The sequence below is a fragment of the Alnus glutinosa genome, chromosome 2, assembly GCF_958979055.1.
Source record: "Alnus glutinosa chromosome 2, dhAlnGlut1.1, whole genome shotgun sequence".
Classification (NCBI taxonomy): Eukaryota; Viridiplantae; Streptophyta; class Magnoliopsida; order Fagales; family Betulaceae; genus Alnus; species Alnus glutinosa.
Window position 1 is genome coordinate 16,404,694 of NC_084887.1, and position 14,839 is coordinate 16,419,532.

Sequence of the window (14,839 nt, forward strand, 5' to 3'; positions counted from 1 at the left end):
AGTCACCGAGCTCGAAACTTTCCAACTCCTCTACCGGCTCCCCCAACAGTGATTGCTATTTTTTGTCGTCTTTTTTCCTCTCTCCGAGTCTCACAACTTCTGGGAGCTTTTTCAAGCTTGTGTTGTAGCATTCTCGAGCCATCCGTTGGTCTCTTTTTTCGACACCGACTCCTTCTTCGGTGGGGAATTTCATGCTCAGGTGGGGGGTCGAGGTTACCGCCTTAAGCTCGTTGAGAGCTGTTCTTCCAAGGATGGCGTTGTAAGCCGATGGTCGATCTATTATCAGGAACCGAACCATTATCGTGCTCTGCCTCGGGTATGTTCCTGCTGTCACTGGGAGCTCGATGGAACCGAGCGGGAGCACTTGTTCTCCTGTGAACCCCACAAGTGAATGTCTTGCCAGGATCACCCTGTTTTGATCCATCTTCATTTGCTCAAAGGCTGACCTATATAGGATGTCAGCCGAGCTTCCTGTGTCAATCAAGGTGCGATGGATTTTATGGTTGGCAATGACCAAACTTAGTACCAGAGCGTCGGTATGGGGAAGAGATACCCCTGCATAATCATCATCTGAGAACCCGATCACATGGGCGTCTCGTTTCTGGGACTTTGGAGGTTTTTGCACCGAGTATACCTCGAAATCCCGTAACTACCTTGCATATGCCTTCCGTGCCAAGTTAGACTCTCCTCCTCCTCCAAAACCCCCCAAAATCATCTGTATCTCCGGAAGGTTTTCTTGTGGTGCTGGTCTGGCTCGGCTCCTGCTTCTTTCTCATGTGAACCGAGGGTCCGGCCTGCGTTCTGGTTCCCTGCCCTTTCCTGATCTCTTCCTCGGTCATTTCGAGGATTGTTCCGATTCTGATGGAACCGATTGTAGTTTTCCTAGGGGCGGTTGCCGTGCCCCGGATCCTGTTGAATTCTTTGATCTGCGAGGAAACGTACGAGCTTTCCATTTTCTATAAAACGTTCTATCAAAAGTCTCAAGGAAACACAAGCTTTGGTGCGATGCCCGGTGGTATCTTGGAAAGCACAATACTGATCTGCATAGGGTGAATTCGGGTTCACCAGCACTGGCCTGGGCTTCCGATACATAGGGTCTCACTTTATCTCCAGGAGAACATCCATGATGGGAGCATTGAGGGGTGTCCAGTTACGACCCCTTAACGACTCCTGATCTCGCTTTGGCCTAGCCTCCTCTTCTTCCGGAACACGCTTGCGCTCTTCTTTCTGATGATCCTTTTTCTTCTTTTTGTTCTCGGAGGTGGAAGTGCAATTCTACTCGGATCCTAGCAGGGCTCGGAGTGTTTCCTCTTGGTTGATGTACTTCTCAGCTTTATTCATGAAGCCGTCTAGATTCTGTGGAGGCTTTCGGGCTATATCAGCCATAAGAGCTCCATCTTTCCGTATTCCCTGGAAGAGGGCTCCATATATGAAGTTGTCGGTTGCGGTCTCAGCTTCAAGCCTTGCCTGATTGAATCTCAAGAAGAAGTTTCTGAGAGACTCCTCGGGTCCCTGGTGTAATGACATCAAGGATCCGGATGGCTTCCTTCTAACCCTCCCGGCCATGAATTGCGTCAGGAACATCCTCCCGAGGTCATCAAAGTGACGGATGGAGTTTGGAGGAAGCTTCCGGAACCAATCGCAAGCATTACCTGAGAGGGTCAGAGGGAAGGCTCGACAAGCTACCATCTCGGGCGTTTGATGAAGGTCCACGTGGGAGCGGAAATTGTCCAGATGCTCCACGGGATCTTCAAGGCCTGTATAAAACGGGATCTCTGGGATTTTAAACTTCTCAGGGAGACGAATGTTGGCCACATCCTCGTTGAATGGAGAAGTGGTTTTTTGTAGAAGATTCTCGACTAGGGAGGCTTTTCCTTTGTCATTTCGTTCTATAGCTGCAGTCAGAACATTGCATCTCTGTTCTAGTCGGGTGATCATGCCTTGCACCGCCCTTTCAGCCTCAGTTTGAGGAGGGGGAAGTTGCACGGGAATTTCTTCTTCTTGGTTGTTTCTTTCTCCGGATTCCTCGACTCGGCTGCCTCCGGGTCTTTCGTCCTCCCGTCACTCTCTGATATGACTATTGTGGACCTCTTGGACTTCTGGATCTGTGACTGCCCGGTGGATTTCCGGAACCCGAGCCTAGAGAATAGCATTCATAGTAGCCAAATCCTCGATACTTTTGGCCATTTGCTCGATTTTCTCGTTCATGCGGGTGAGTTGGGGATCGTTTGAGTTTCCTTCCTCTCGGGCGTTTCTATCATCTCGAGACGCTCTGTTCGCTTCTGATCTAGTGTTCACCATAGCGGATTTGTAGTAGAGAAACAACACAAGTCGTTCCCACAGACGGCGCCAAACTGTTAAAACAGTTTCCGGTAGGTGACGTGTTGATCAGATATTTGTCTTGTATGCTCCTGGTCCACCTGAAAAAGAAGGCTGCGTCGGGGGGTTCCGACAACCCCGCTCCGATGCTTAAGTGAGTGTATGGTTCTGAGAGTAAATGCGCAGAATAATGCCAGAAAGATTGATTAGCATGTACCTTAATATCTGAGAGGGTTCTAGTATTTATAGAGGTTGAAGAGCAGTTCAATTAGCTTCTCAATTCATGCACGAGGCGGTTGAAGGAGACGTGGCCCCGGGTGCACGGATATTTCGGGTTCCGCTTACCTCAGGAGCACAATCAAGTTTCATGTCGTGCGTCGTGTCCCTTAGATTCCGAGTACTGCCGAGATATACGCAGACGTGGATATCAACTAGTATTTGGGTCGGCAATTCGGGCCAGTTGAACAGATTGGGCCCAAGTGGTCTTAACGGGCTCGGGTGGATTATTCTCTCTTTAATATTTAGACCTATTCGGGTGGACCCAATGGGCCTGACTACCGAGAAGGCCGATATTTTCCCCAACATTGTCCTTACTCCTTGATTCGAGGAACTGAAGGGATGTTGGTCATGTCCGAGTACTGTAAACTATCAGCTGCGTCGTAGCTATACTTTGGAATCGCCAAATTAGAGATATAGTTCAAAGATAGCCTTTTTAATGCTAGTCTAAGCAATCTCTGACAGAATCTCATAAATTGTGCTGACAGGATAGACAATTGGGTTTGATCTTTGATCGGTAGTGAGCCTCCAATTACAAGGAGTGATGTTGGTTCCCGATCAGTACTTGGGCCTTAAGTTTGTGAGCGCTGTAACTTGATTCCAATCGCTGGTAGGCTTTACCTAGTTAGCTTCTTCTATTGCAATTAGGCTTATAGCTGATAGTCCAACTCCTAACATGTTCTATTATTATGAACCAATCTTTGGCTTTCTATCAAAAGTGATGAAATATATCACATTTTTATTTCACTAAGCTGATCAGTTGTCATTAGCCAATCATTCACTCCACTCAACTGATAAAGCACCGTCAATCGGTAAAATAGGATAAAAACAGGATAAAATGTGATTTCTTAGCTGCTCTTATTTATGACCTAATCGAAGTATACTTTATCCAAGTACGTTAATAGGAAAAGGAAAAATAAATAAATAAAATCCAACGGTTTCGGCAATTCTGACATGACAATTCTAACCGGGCACCGTGCGAGCCGTTCCCTCCGCGCACGTTAGCACGAACCAGGTTCTCCCAAACACTTAACGTCAACTCTTTGTCTTTAAACCCAAAGCTTTCCACATCATCGGCGTCGTCAGTGAGAGCCGGTGCACGTTAGCGAATACCTGTTAGAGTTTCTCTGTTTTTTGTACTGTGACAAAAAAAAAAAAAAAAAAAGCGAATCGGATTATAATCAAACGGTCTCTTCTCCGTCCGGCGATTCCCTTCTTCGTCTCCAATCACTCGGTCCGTTCTCCAAATCTCTATCGGCTTTGATTTCTCAATATATATATATATATATATATATATTTTTTTTATTATTATTATTTGTTGTTTTATGATTTATTTTAATCTTATAATTTCGAATTTCTCTGTCGCCGATCTGATACTTTTTTGTTTTTATTTTGGGGATTTTCTTTTTATTGCTTCAATTTCCTAGTAAGTTAGAAAGTTTTGTTGTCTTCTGATTGGCTGCTGAGAAAGCTGGGGAAAAAAGAAATCGAGTTTGTAAAATTTTAAGGTTTTCCTTCTCATTTTCTTTTTAAGTTTTTTCTCAGCTTTCTCAGGAACCAAGCAGGTAACTGGATCATTATTTTACTTTAATATTGGGTTCCAGGAAAAATTTTAAAATAAAAAATAGAAATTAAGAAAGAGAAAAGCTCAACCAAGTGTTTGAAGAAAGCTTTCTTTTTAGTTGAATTTATTTAGTTTATTGTAAATTTTTTTTAAGTTGCAAATGTTTTGTGGACTTGGAATGAAGATAAACATGAGAATTGATTGTATTGGCTTGTGTATTAGTTTTAGTGGGGCATACCCGGACAAGAAGAGATCAAAGATATGCTGAAGAAAGAATTTGTAGTGAGTGGAAGGAAACTGCTTCCATCATTAGTTGATCTTTGCATTAAGACAGCGATTGATAATGTAAGGTACCTTGGTGATGTTGGTGAAACAGATATAAATCTTCTTGATCGAATTTTACCACATTGTACCGTCGATCAATTGATGCACATTGAGAAGTGTTCAGAAGTAAGAAGGCCTGTATTATCTTTGAAATTAAATGTTTTTATTTATTTATTTTATATATATTTAAGCAGGACATTTAAAGTGCATATTTTAATTAATTCTGTAGGGAAGGGATCTTAGTCCAGTGACTGACAAGTTGTGGAAGAAATTTTATGAAAAGGAGTTTGGTACTAAAAACACGGAGCAAGTGGTTGAGAGGATGAGAAAAAGTTTGAAGTCATTTAAATGGATACAATTGTATGAGGTGATATTTTATATTCCTTTCTTTTTCAAACTTTCCTTTTTAATAATTTTCTTTGTTAGACGCAGTTTTCTTTTTTAGGTAGGTTATTTTTCAGTAATTGATGAGGCAATCAATATTCCAACTTTTGCTAAGGAATATTTATTGTGTTATAAAATTTGGTTGATCTACTTGCCAGGCAAAATTGGAAGACATTGATGAGCATGAGAAGAAAGCTGTTGCTCGACTTAAGCAACTATACAAGAAAGAAGATGCACGTATGTTCTTTCTAATCTTAAATAATCTGTAGAAGATCAATGTTCCTTTCCCCGTTCCCCCCTTTGAAAAAATAAAATAAAATCTGTAGAAGATCAATGTCGCTTATCTCTATTCTTTCCTGTGATTATATATATATATATTAATTTATTTTATGTTGCATGCTTTAATGCATGTGATGTATTTCTTAAACTATTGTATCAGAGTTGCAAATTATATTAGCTTCCTTTAATTGCTTTGTCCATGAGGATTCAGCTGTGACCTTGTTGCATTTGTCTTTTCATTTTCCAAATTGAGTTCTTACATTCCATTACCATAACAATCCTTTCATATCCTTTAAGAAGTTTCAGTTTTGCTATTGTGTACCTTTTTATTAAATGCCCGAATATTTTGGGATGAGGTTTACTTGAGCTTTTCTCTCAGGTTTGGGTATTTGGAACAATCCTATGCGCCTTCAACCGATGGTTATTGAAATTATTCCACAGGTGGAGCGATTGTACGTAACTCCATTTTAGGGCTCTCTTTGACCTTGGATAACTTGGTTTTAGGGATTAAATAGATGTTTCTCTGTTCTTAAACAAGTATCATATGCCGTTGAATTGATAATCCATGTCTTTATTCCCTGGGAGTCGCAACTGATAAAATTGAATCCATTCTTAGACCATGTATAAGATTAAGAAAATACCTAATATGGCTGCTTGTGGGATGTTGATGCAAGATGAAAAACTCACTGATCCTTAGTAAATCCACAAGAAAATTTCTTTTCTACCTCACCTTGTGCACCTAGAGCCCTTAAGGCAACTGAAATCCTTGGAAGTGCACTATGACTTACCTGCTGAAGAATGAGATAGAAGTTTGGTAGGTTAAAAAACTATTTAGTCCTTGAAAAAGTTTAAATCAGATGCTTATTATCATCCATTCTACTTTTATTTTTTTATTTAAAAAAAAAAAAAAAAAAAAAAAACTGGGTTTTATCTGTTTTCCATCCATGTTGCTTTATTTTTCTTTAAATTCTATGAATCGCTCATTCTATGAATTTTTATGCATCATTTACTAGTTAGGGGCACAGTTTAAACTTGTGCATGGATGATTTTCTCAAAATGTGTTGGACTTTTGTAGGAAAACAAAGTCGGCAAGTTCAGCTTTGCACAAAGGTTCCACCTTCAAAAAATAAAAGAAGCTTTTATGGAGGTAGTCTTTCTATTATGTTCTAGTTTGTTCTGTTGGTGTTGCTCAATGAGTTCAGTAATCTGTTTATTTCAAATTTGGCCAAGCGAGAGCAACAGACTCAATGAGTTCAGCAATCTGTTTATTCCAATCTATCTGTTAACATGCTGAGATTTTAACACTGAAGAGAATGCACCCTAAATTTGTGTTTTAGTTAATTTACTTTTGACAATTCTTTGTAGGCAGTGGACACGGCCACAATGTTTCAAACCTGAAGAGCAACTTGATGAAGAAGTCAAAAATAGATTTTCTTAACAGGTAATATTGTAGGGAAAGTTCCTCTTTGAAATGTATTATTTATGGAAAACAAATAAAAATGGATGTACAACCTTGTATTATGCAAATTAATTGTGTAAGATTTTTCTATCCAAAAAGGTTATAAATCTAAGAAAAAAGAGTGCGGGCTAATTGGTTACTTTTCCTTCTACTTCTACTTCTTCTTCTTTTTTTATTGTGATTATTTTTTTTTTATCTTGCACTTCATTGTGAGAGAGTAATTGCATCCTTGCTCTGGACCACAAATGTAGGTTTTCAGGTATTTTAGCCGGATGTCTGGAACATTTTACTGTTGAAGGCATGCCTCTTAAGTTATTTTTGGTTTGAGAACGAGCAAGTGCCGAAAAATCATCACCTGATGATTTTCAACATTAGTTTGAAACCATTCTCTTACATTTCTTCTTCAAGTCATTAACTTGTGAAAAAGAAATTCTAATTTGCATTGTTTGTATCAAAAGGGTAAAATATAATATTTTGGAATTGGTTGATGAGCTAACTTTTTGGTAGGTCCTGATTTTTTCCTTTGAAGCTTCATGTTTAAAAAGGAAAAATATACTGGCCTTCTGTGCTTTGCTCTCAAGATTCCCCTTTCCTGAGATAAGTTTTTCTCTGGATATTGACCTTTTCTTTTGAACAGTCATGAGATGAAGAATCTTGCAGCTATGAAGAAAAAGCCCTTACCGAGGAACGAAGGGTAAGAGTCTCTCTCATTTGTCATCATTTTGAGAAGCAATTCGTAGATGCTTTCCAATTCTCATTCTATCACTTGTTGTCCCCACAGTACCTCGCTCATAATGAAACCGGCTCAGTTTTCTCGAAAAGATTCTGCTACGACTTCCAAGCTTTTGAAGCCTGCAGAGAGAAAATCTTAGAAGCATGTCTTGTGAGTCTTGACATTGCTATCATACTGCTCAAGCTTTGCAACATTTTCACTCCAACAATCTTCTTGGCCAGGCAATATCATATTTTTCTTGCTTTTTTACTTTTTGCCTTCCACCCGTTCTTAAATCCCACAATAAAAGAATATTATGGTTTGTTTACTATAGTTTCTTTTGGTGTTGGGGCAACACATTAAGATGTATTGTCATGATTGTTGTATTTCTATTTTTTTTTTTTTTTTTTTTTTTTGCGAAGACAAAAAAAAAAAATTAAAAAAAAAATCAGATAATAGGATATAATTGGCATCCACTTTCCATTTTGTTTAACAACCAATTTAGTTTCGTTAGATGTTGCTTTTCAAAATCTACCACGGGTCTACACAGCAACACCTGCCCAAATATTTAGATGAGCACAAATTTTATTATTTTCAGTTCATGTCAATTGATATACCAACAACAATGAGAATTTTATTTATTATCATTCCATCCAAATGGACAGTAGACAAAAATTTGATCCAGTGAGAGTAGAAACATTCTCAAAATGGGGGTAGAATGAATATTTATGCGAGCGAAAACAAATCAGTAAGCTTAATTAAGATTTTTTTTTTTTTTTTTTCCTCCAATATTCATTTGTCAAAATGTGACTCAACTGATAAAAATTAGACATGTTGGGAGCCCTTTTAGCAAGTATTTGTCAGTTGGGTATTCGTATGCTCAACCCTCTACATTGAGTGTGATTCATCAAAAACCTCATGTTCTTCTATGATCAGAAAAGGCAAAAAGATGAGACAAGATCTTTGATAGAACATAGTAAATTTAATCATTTGATTAATACTTTAATACTCTCACTTACGACCCATACTATGATGCTATGTTAAATTATTACTTATCTCAAAAGTTTAAGTAAATAAGAAATGATATATTTAATCATTTAATTAATACTTTAACACTAACCTTGGCAAATTATGATTTTTCGGAAAGTATAATTAATCTAAACCTTAAACCCTTAACGCTCGTGACTTGCTGCAAAAGCCTAAAATCTTAGAGCATCCCTAGCAACAAGTCTCTTTTCTTTTTCTTTTTTTCTTTTTTCTTTTTTTGATGAATAAGAGAAATATCATTAAAAAACGCAAAGCGTAGTCAAATACGCATGAATTATATAAGAGAAGGGGGCTTCAAAAAAAAAGAAAAAGGAACAAGGGAATCATTAAAGCTAATCATAATGAAGTTAGGAACGCAGCAGTCCAAAAGAACAAAGAAAAAAAGAAAAAAATAATGAACTCCTTAATCGTCCTTTCTTTGTCCTCTAAATGTTTATCATTTCGTTCCCTCCACAAGCACCACCAAAAGCCAGAAGGAACCATCTTCCATACAACAGCACTTCGAGAGCAACCATACGTCCACCAGCAAGCAAATAAATTTATCACCCGAAGAGGCATAACCCAAGACAGATTGAAGCGACTAAGGATAGCATTTCATAGAGTGCGTGCAACATCACAATGGAGAAGAAGCTGATCCACAGACTCCCCATTCATTTTGTACAAACATCTATCAATCACAATGACATGCCTCTTTCTAAGATTATCCAATGTAAGGATCTTCCTAGCGCCGTCGACCAAGCAAAAAAAATCACTTTCAAGGGAACCTTGGTCTGCCAAATACTTTTTCAGGAGAAATGAACTACCTCTTTGCAAGCAAGGACCTTATAGAAGGATCTAACATCAAAGTTCCCTTTATGAGAAAGAGACCACCAAAGTTGGTCTTTTGATAAGCATTGAATATTGCACATTCAAGCCCCTTAACTTGCATATGTTAATTCCTTAACATTGTTATTTGTTTGATTTTGTATTGTTTTATTGTTTTCAGGTTTTAAATAAAGATGCAATTAACTCTATTGATTTTTGGCTTAAAGCACACTTTGAGAAGACCTAGAAGATATGATTAAGCTTAGTCAATCATAATAGAAGACTTGAATGATGTGGTTAAGTTTACTCAAATCAAGGGAATGATTAAATTGGAATTTCTCCAAGAATAGTCAAAATCGGATTGGATTCAAATTTGGATTATGCAAATATCTTAGTGTTTTGATCATAACTTTTGGCTCAGATATCAAATTGCAACAAAATTGGTGGTGTTGGAAAGCTAATAAAAAATGCAACAAATATGTCAGAAATAGCTTTTTCCTAATTCAAACATTTACTATGCCAAAATCGTTCCGTAATAAATGACTGCAAATCTAGACGAATTTGAAATCATTTTCCTACTTGGATTGAAGTTTCAATATCTTATTTAGACTAAGAGATTAAGTTTCGATTTTTCTTAAATTCCTTGGGCTTTTAAGCCTCTCTTAGTCTCTATAAATAGAGCTCTAAGCTTCAAGAGAATGTGTACTTGTGTTTAGCTTTAGACATAAAATTCTTCTTGGAGGCTTGACAAGTTGAAGAGGAGAAGAACATGGCAGGAGGCCATCCCAGCACCACGATGAGCGGCTAAATTCTTACAATGATGTTGATGTAGCCATTTCCAAGTAACAATGATTTAATTGTATTTTAATTTGGTATTTTCTATATGCATGATGGTTGTATAACTGTGAAAATTGATCTTAATGTTTATATTCAATCATTATGAATTTCTTATCTTGTCTTAGAAAGTCTTTTATATTGATTGAACTCAATCCTTCCTATTTTCTGTGATTATGTGAATGATTGTTATACAACGGTTTTAATTGACATATGATCAAGAGGGTTAGATAGACCATGCCTAGGGAAGACGGATTGTACTACACCCTAGTTTAGTGTAATTTAGGTAAACAGTTCGTACCAACCGAAGATGGGTTATACTTTTCCATTGATTGTGTGTATCTTATTAAAAACGTAGCTAATCTATACCTAGGTAAGACGGGTTGTACCGCATCTTAGTGGTTAGGTGGACGGTTCGTACCAACCGAAGATGGATTATACTTATTCTTTAGAGGTAATTTCTTGACTACTCGAGTGAGACGAGCCCTATATCATGTATAGTATGAATTTCCCTTGCTAATTTATGATTAACCATTGTTATGCAGTAAGTGGTGAAATCAATCCCCTATTCTTGTTCTCATCACAACTCTCTTTATTTTTATGTCTTTTACTTTTATGTATTTATTTTTAGAAAATAAAAACCAAATCAAACATCTTTTAAATTAAGTTATATTTAATCTTGCAAAAACTTGATAGCAATGCCCCTGCAGTCCTTGAGATTCGACACCCTCTCTATAACCTTATCCTACAATGATTCGTTCTATTGCGATTGGTTAATTTGATCACATCCCAACAGTCTTGGAAGAACGCTAAAGAAAACCCATTAGGACCTGAAGCCTTGTCATAATTCATGCCTTTAACCACCTCTAAAACCTCTATTTCCTCAAAATGAAGTTTTAAAGAAGAGGCCTCTATTGCATCCAGAGAGTCGAAAGCGAGGTTATCCAACCTAGGCCGCCAACTATAAGGTTCTGTAAATAAGGACTCATAGAATTGAGCAACATGATCCCTAATAACCTGCTGATCGGAAGAAACTAAGCCATTGACTGAGAGAGACTCTATGTAATTGAACCTCCTATTCGAGTTGGCTACCTAGTGAAAGAATTTAGTGCATTTCATTTGTCACCCTCTTTAAGCAAAAGAACCCTTGACTTCTATCTCCAACTAATCTCCTCCTGAATAATAGAATTTTCCAGATCTCTAATGACCAAACATTTCCTCGCATTTTCATCGGGAGCTAAACCACGTTGTTCCTCCAACCTATCAAGAGCACACAACTTTTCCATATGAGCTTTTTAAGAGACTCCACATTACCAAACTCCAACTCGTTTCATCTCTTAAGATCATTCTTTAAAGCCGTAAGCTTTTGAGCGAAGACGAAGCTAGGAGAGCCTTGAAAACAATAGAAGACCACCAAAGTCGCACCCTATCTACAAAGCCTTCAACCTTCAATTACATATTCTCAAACTTGAACAGTCTAGGACCCCGTTGAATACCGCCACAATCAAGGAGAATAGGAAAATGATCATAACACAATCTATGAAGCCTTTTCTGGAGAAGACCTGGACACTTGACTTCCCAATTTGGAGAAACAAGAAATCTATCGAGACAAAACCAAGAGGAAGTCTCCTGATTATTAGACCACGCAAATGACTCTCCTGGAAGGGGAAGATCCTGATGGAGATCAAGGCACCGCTTTGAAGGATCTCGTTCAAGTACCAATTGGGCCGGTTACGAGAGCACGAGCAAAGAAGTTCAAGGATGTGCTCAACGGACTCATCCAAGAGTTATGGGTTCAAGCAAATTCGGGGAGGCCCATTGAGCATGATCCACGTAGGCAACAAAGAATTGTCACCTTGATTCAAGTTCTAGAAGGATCCGGTCAAGGCTAAGAACTGCTGAGATTGTTCGTTAATTTAAAAGGATCGGATTGCAAGACTTATTTTCTTTACCTACCTAAGATCTTTATTTATTTTCTTTCCTTGCTAGGAATTGATTTGTTTACTTATTAGGATTAGAACTACTTTCTCCGCAAGTAATTTTCTTGTATAAATAGGTGTACCTACCATGTAATCGAGGAGACATTGATGATTCATAAAACTTGTGAGGTTTTATTCTCTTTGGTTCTTTGAAGAACTACTCGAACTTATCAGGATTTCCCGTGGCGTTCATCTCGACTTATCAAACGGAATTTCCACCACCGTTTGTGGCGTCTTCCTTATACCGAGGTTCTTGTTTGTCATAAACAACGGGTCGAGGTTTTTCCATTCGAATCTGTCCTTAGAACGGTCTTGGGTTCCCTTTCGTTGTTGGGTCTCGTTATTCTTGACGGGGTTCACATCAGATCCATAAGACCCTGCTCAAAAATAAAGTCCGAAAACTTCGTCATAGCGGCGCTAAAATGAACGTCTCTCGATCTTTCATAGGAAAGCGAGTGACATTAAAATCACCCCCAATGCACCAAGGCAACTCTCACCAAGAAATAAGGCCAGCCAACTCCTCCCAAAGAGAACTTCTGAAAGTGTCAATATTAGGACCGTAGACCCCCGCGAATGTCCAACAAAAGTCATCAACTACACTTCTAAAGGAGCAGGCAACAACAAACTCTCTCACATACACATCTAACTTTTCTACAATCCTCCAGTCCCACATAATTAAAATACCTCCAGAAGCCCCACAAGAGGCTAAATAACACCAATCAACGAAGTGACAACCCCACAGACTTCTCACTATGTTGTTAGATGTAAACTCCAATTTAGTTTCTTGCAAGCAAATAATGTCCGCCTTCCATTGCCTAATGAGATTTCTGATTTTCAACCGCTTGCCACCCTCGTTTAACCCTCTAACATTCAATAAAAGAATTTTGAGCTTCATAACAAACCTCTATGCGCCCTCCCTTTGCTCCTACCACGAGAATCGCTACCACAATGTACGTCATAATTAATAGAACAAGCTAACCTGTTTAATTCTCATAATTTCTGGCAACAATATCCTCAAACAAGGCCGAAAGTCGTCCTTAGAAACCATCGCACGAAAGCCTCACCATGTGACTAAACTCTTGAACCAACTACAAAACACGATCTAAAGACCTCTTCCCAGATCTCCCCCTACAATTATCTACTGGACAACAAGACAAAGTAGGCTCCTCCTCCAGAACCAACTCTAATTCCATACAATTCCTTAGCCCCAAGCCAGAAGAAGAGGGAGAGGTGTGAATAGACGGGACAGCCACCAAAGAATCCTCCAGAGAGCTCTGAGGACAGACTGCACAACACCACGGGGAGAAGAACCCGAAGAACCCAACCCGGCCCAAACAACCACAGCTTCACCAGAAACCACCAACACAGAGACTCCGGGAAATCGAGGCGGCGAGACAAAAACCGAGCCACCGGCAGTCTCTGACCTTGCCGGAGACAACCCAACAGACCCGAGGAAGCACGACCGACGGCGCAGAACCTAGAGACTCTCCAGGCTTTAGGACTTGCGAGTTGGGCTTAGGGTTCTTCTGAGCCCAACGTTTTCTTCTCTTCTTCCGCCCAGTAACTTTGGGCTTAAAACCAGGCCCATACAATTCTAGCCATTCACAAACGCTAATTAGAGCCTAGTCCACTTCATCCTTTAACTTCTCAAGCTGGCATTTCCATTCCCATCGAGGAGAATGCGTGTTCCTCTCCCCTGTCAGCTTACCCTCTCCTGCGAGTTTATCACCAAAATGGCAAGAAAGCTCGCCAGACTGAGTCAGACCCATCACGTTCTCTGCAGCACAGCGGTCCTTACCCAGTGGTTCCACTAATAGCATCAACATCTTCTCCACCTCCAAGTGGCTGGTTGCTGTGCGAAGAACCTCCGCAAAAGATGGCGTATCAACTTTGCCAAAAGAACCAGACCCTCCGATAGTAGCACAACTCTGAACCAGCCCTGGTTCCACCAGTTTCCCGAACTTTTTCAACGCCAAAGCTGGACGAACCAGCCCAGACCCAACCGAAACTTTGAGGAAAGCACTAACCTTACCCAACTTAGTGGCGAAGCGGCTCCAGCCCCACCCCCCTTCACGACCTTCAAAAATGAAAATGATCCTTCTCCGACCACCCCATAGCATAAACTGCAACCTCAAGATACATACCAGCTAGATTTCCGCCTCACCTAAAAATGAGAACCTTCGACCCCTCCCTAAAAGACTCGACAAACTCCTTATCCCCGGAGTACAACAGCAAATTCTCCATCGTCGAAGCGAACCACACTATATTTTGAGCACCTAAAAGAACCAACCTGGAGAAACTCCTCCTTTCTTCCAATCTCAACACCGAGGCTCCTTCTACCACCGAGAACACAAAAACTTTTGCGTCAACGAAACACCACCTCTCCAATCTTTTTTCAACCTGAGGCAGAATACCAACAAGTCTTTTTAGCTACTCAAAAAGCATTCTTTTCTATTTTGCCATACTTATTTTCCAAAATAAAATCAAACAGATTATCTATTTCACTCTCTATTCTCTTTAAATATTAATTTTTCATCTACTTACAACTTTTTGCTTCTTTTTGACAATTTAATGTTGGTAAAGACATAAGACATCATAAAAATTTATGTAAGTTTCTTTTCAGCCTCTTTTTCAATACTACTTTTCCTTTATGGTTTGCTTGTGTTAAAAATTTACCATTCAATCTGAACACTCCTGGGCGAAAAATGATAATTGAATGGATAAAAATCATAATTATGTATTTGTTTGGTAAGTAAAAAATCATAATTCTATATTTTAGTTTATAGGAAGAATAAAGTGAGCAGTTTAAGTAGCAAAACTTATAAACCAACCAATCTACTTTCTTCCAATCGATACGC

The 14,839-nt window shown here is 39.1% G+C and overlaps 1 protein-coding gene across 1 annotated transcript; it reads left to right on the plus strand.

The window, feature by feature from the left end:
- Window positions 1-3,568: 3,568 nt before the first annotated feature.
- LOC133859696 (uncharacterized) lies at window positions 3,569-7,650 on the plus strand. Its single transcript, XM_062295204.1, has 8 exons — window positions 3,569-3,829; window positions 4,382-4,609; window positions 4,713-4,850; window positions 5,026-5,104; window positions 6,222-6,293; window positions 6,512-6,587; window positions 7,243-7,299; window positions 7,387-7,650. Exons 2-8 carry the CDS (start codon window positions 4,421-4,423, stop codon window positions 7,475-7,477), a joined length of 702 nt encoding a protein of 233 aa, XP_062151188.1. The 5' UTR covers window positions 3,569-3,829; window positions 4,382-4,420; the 3' UTR covers window positions 7,478-7,650.
- The last annotated feature ends 7,189 nt before the right edge of the window (window positions 7,651-14,839 follow it).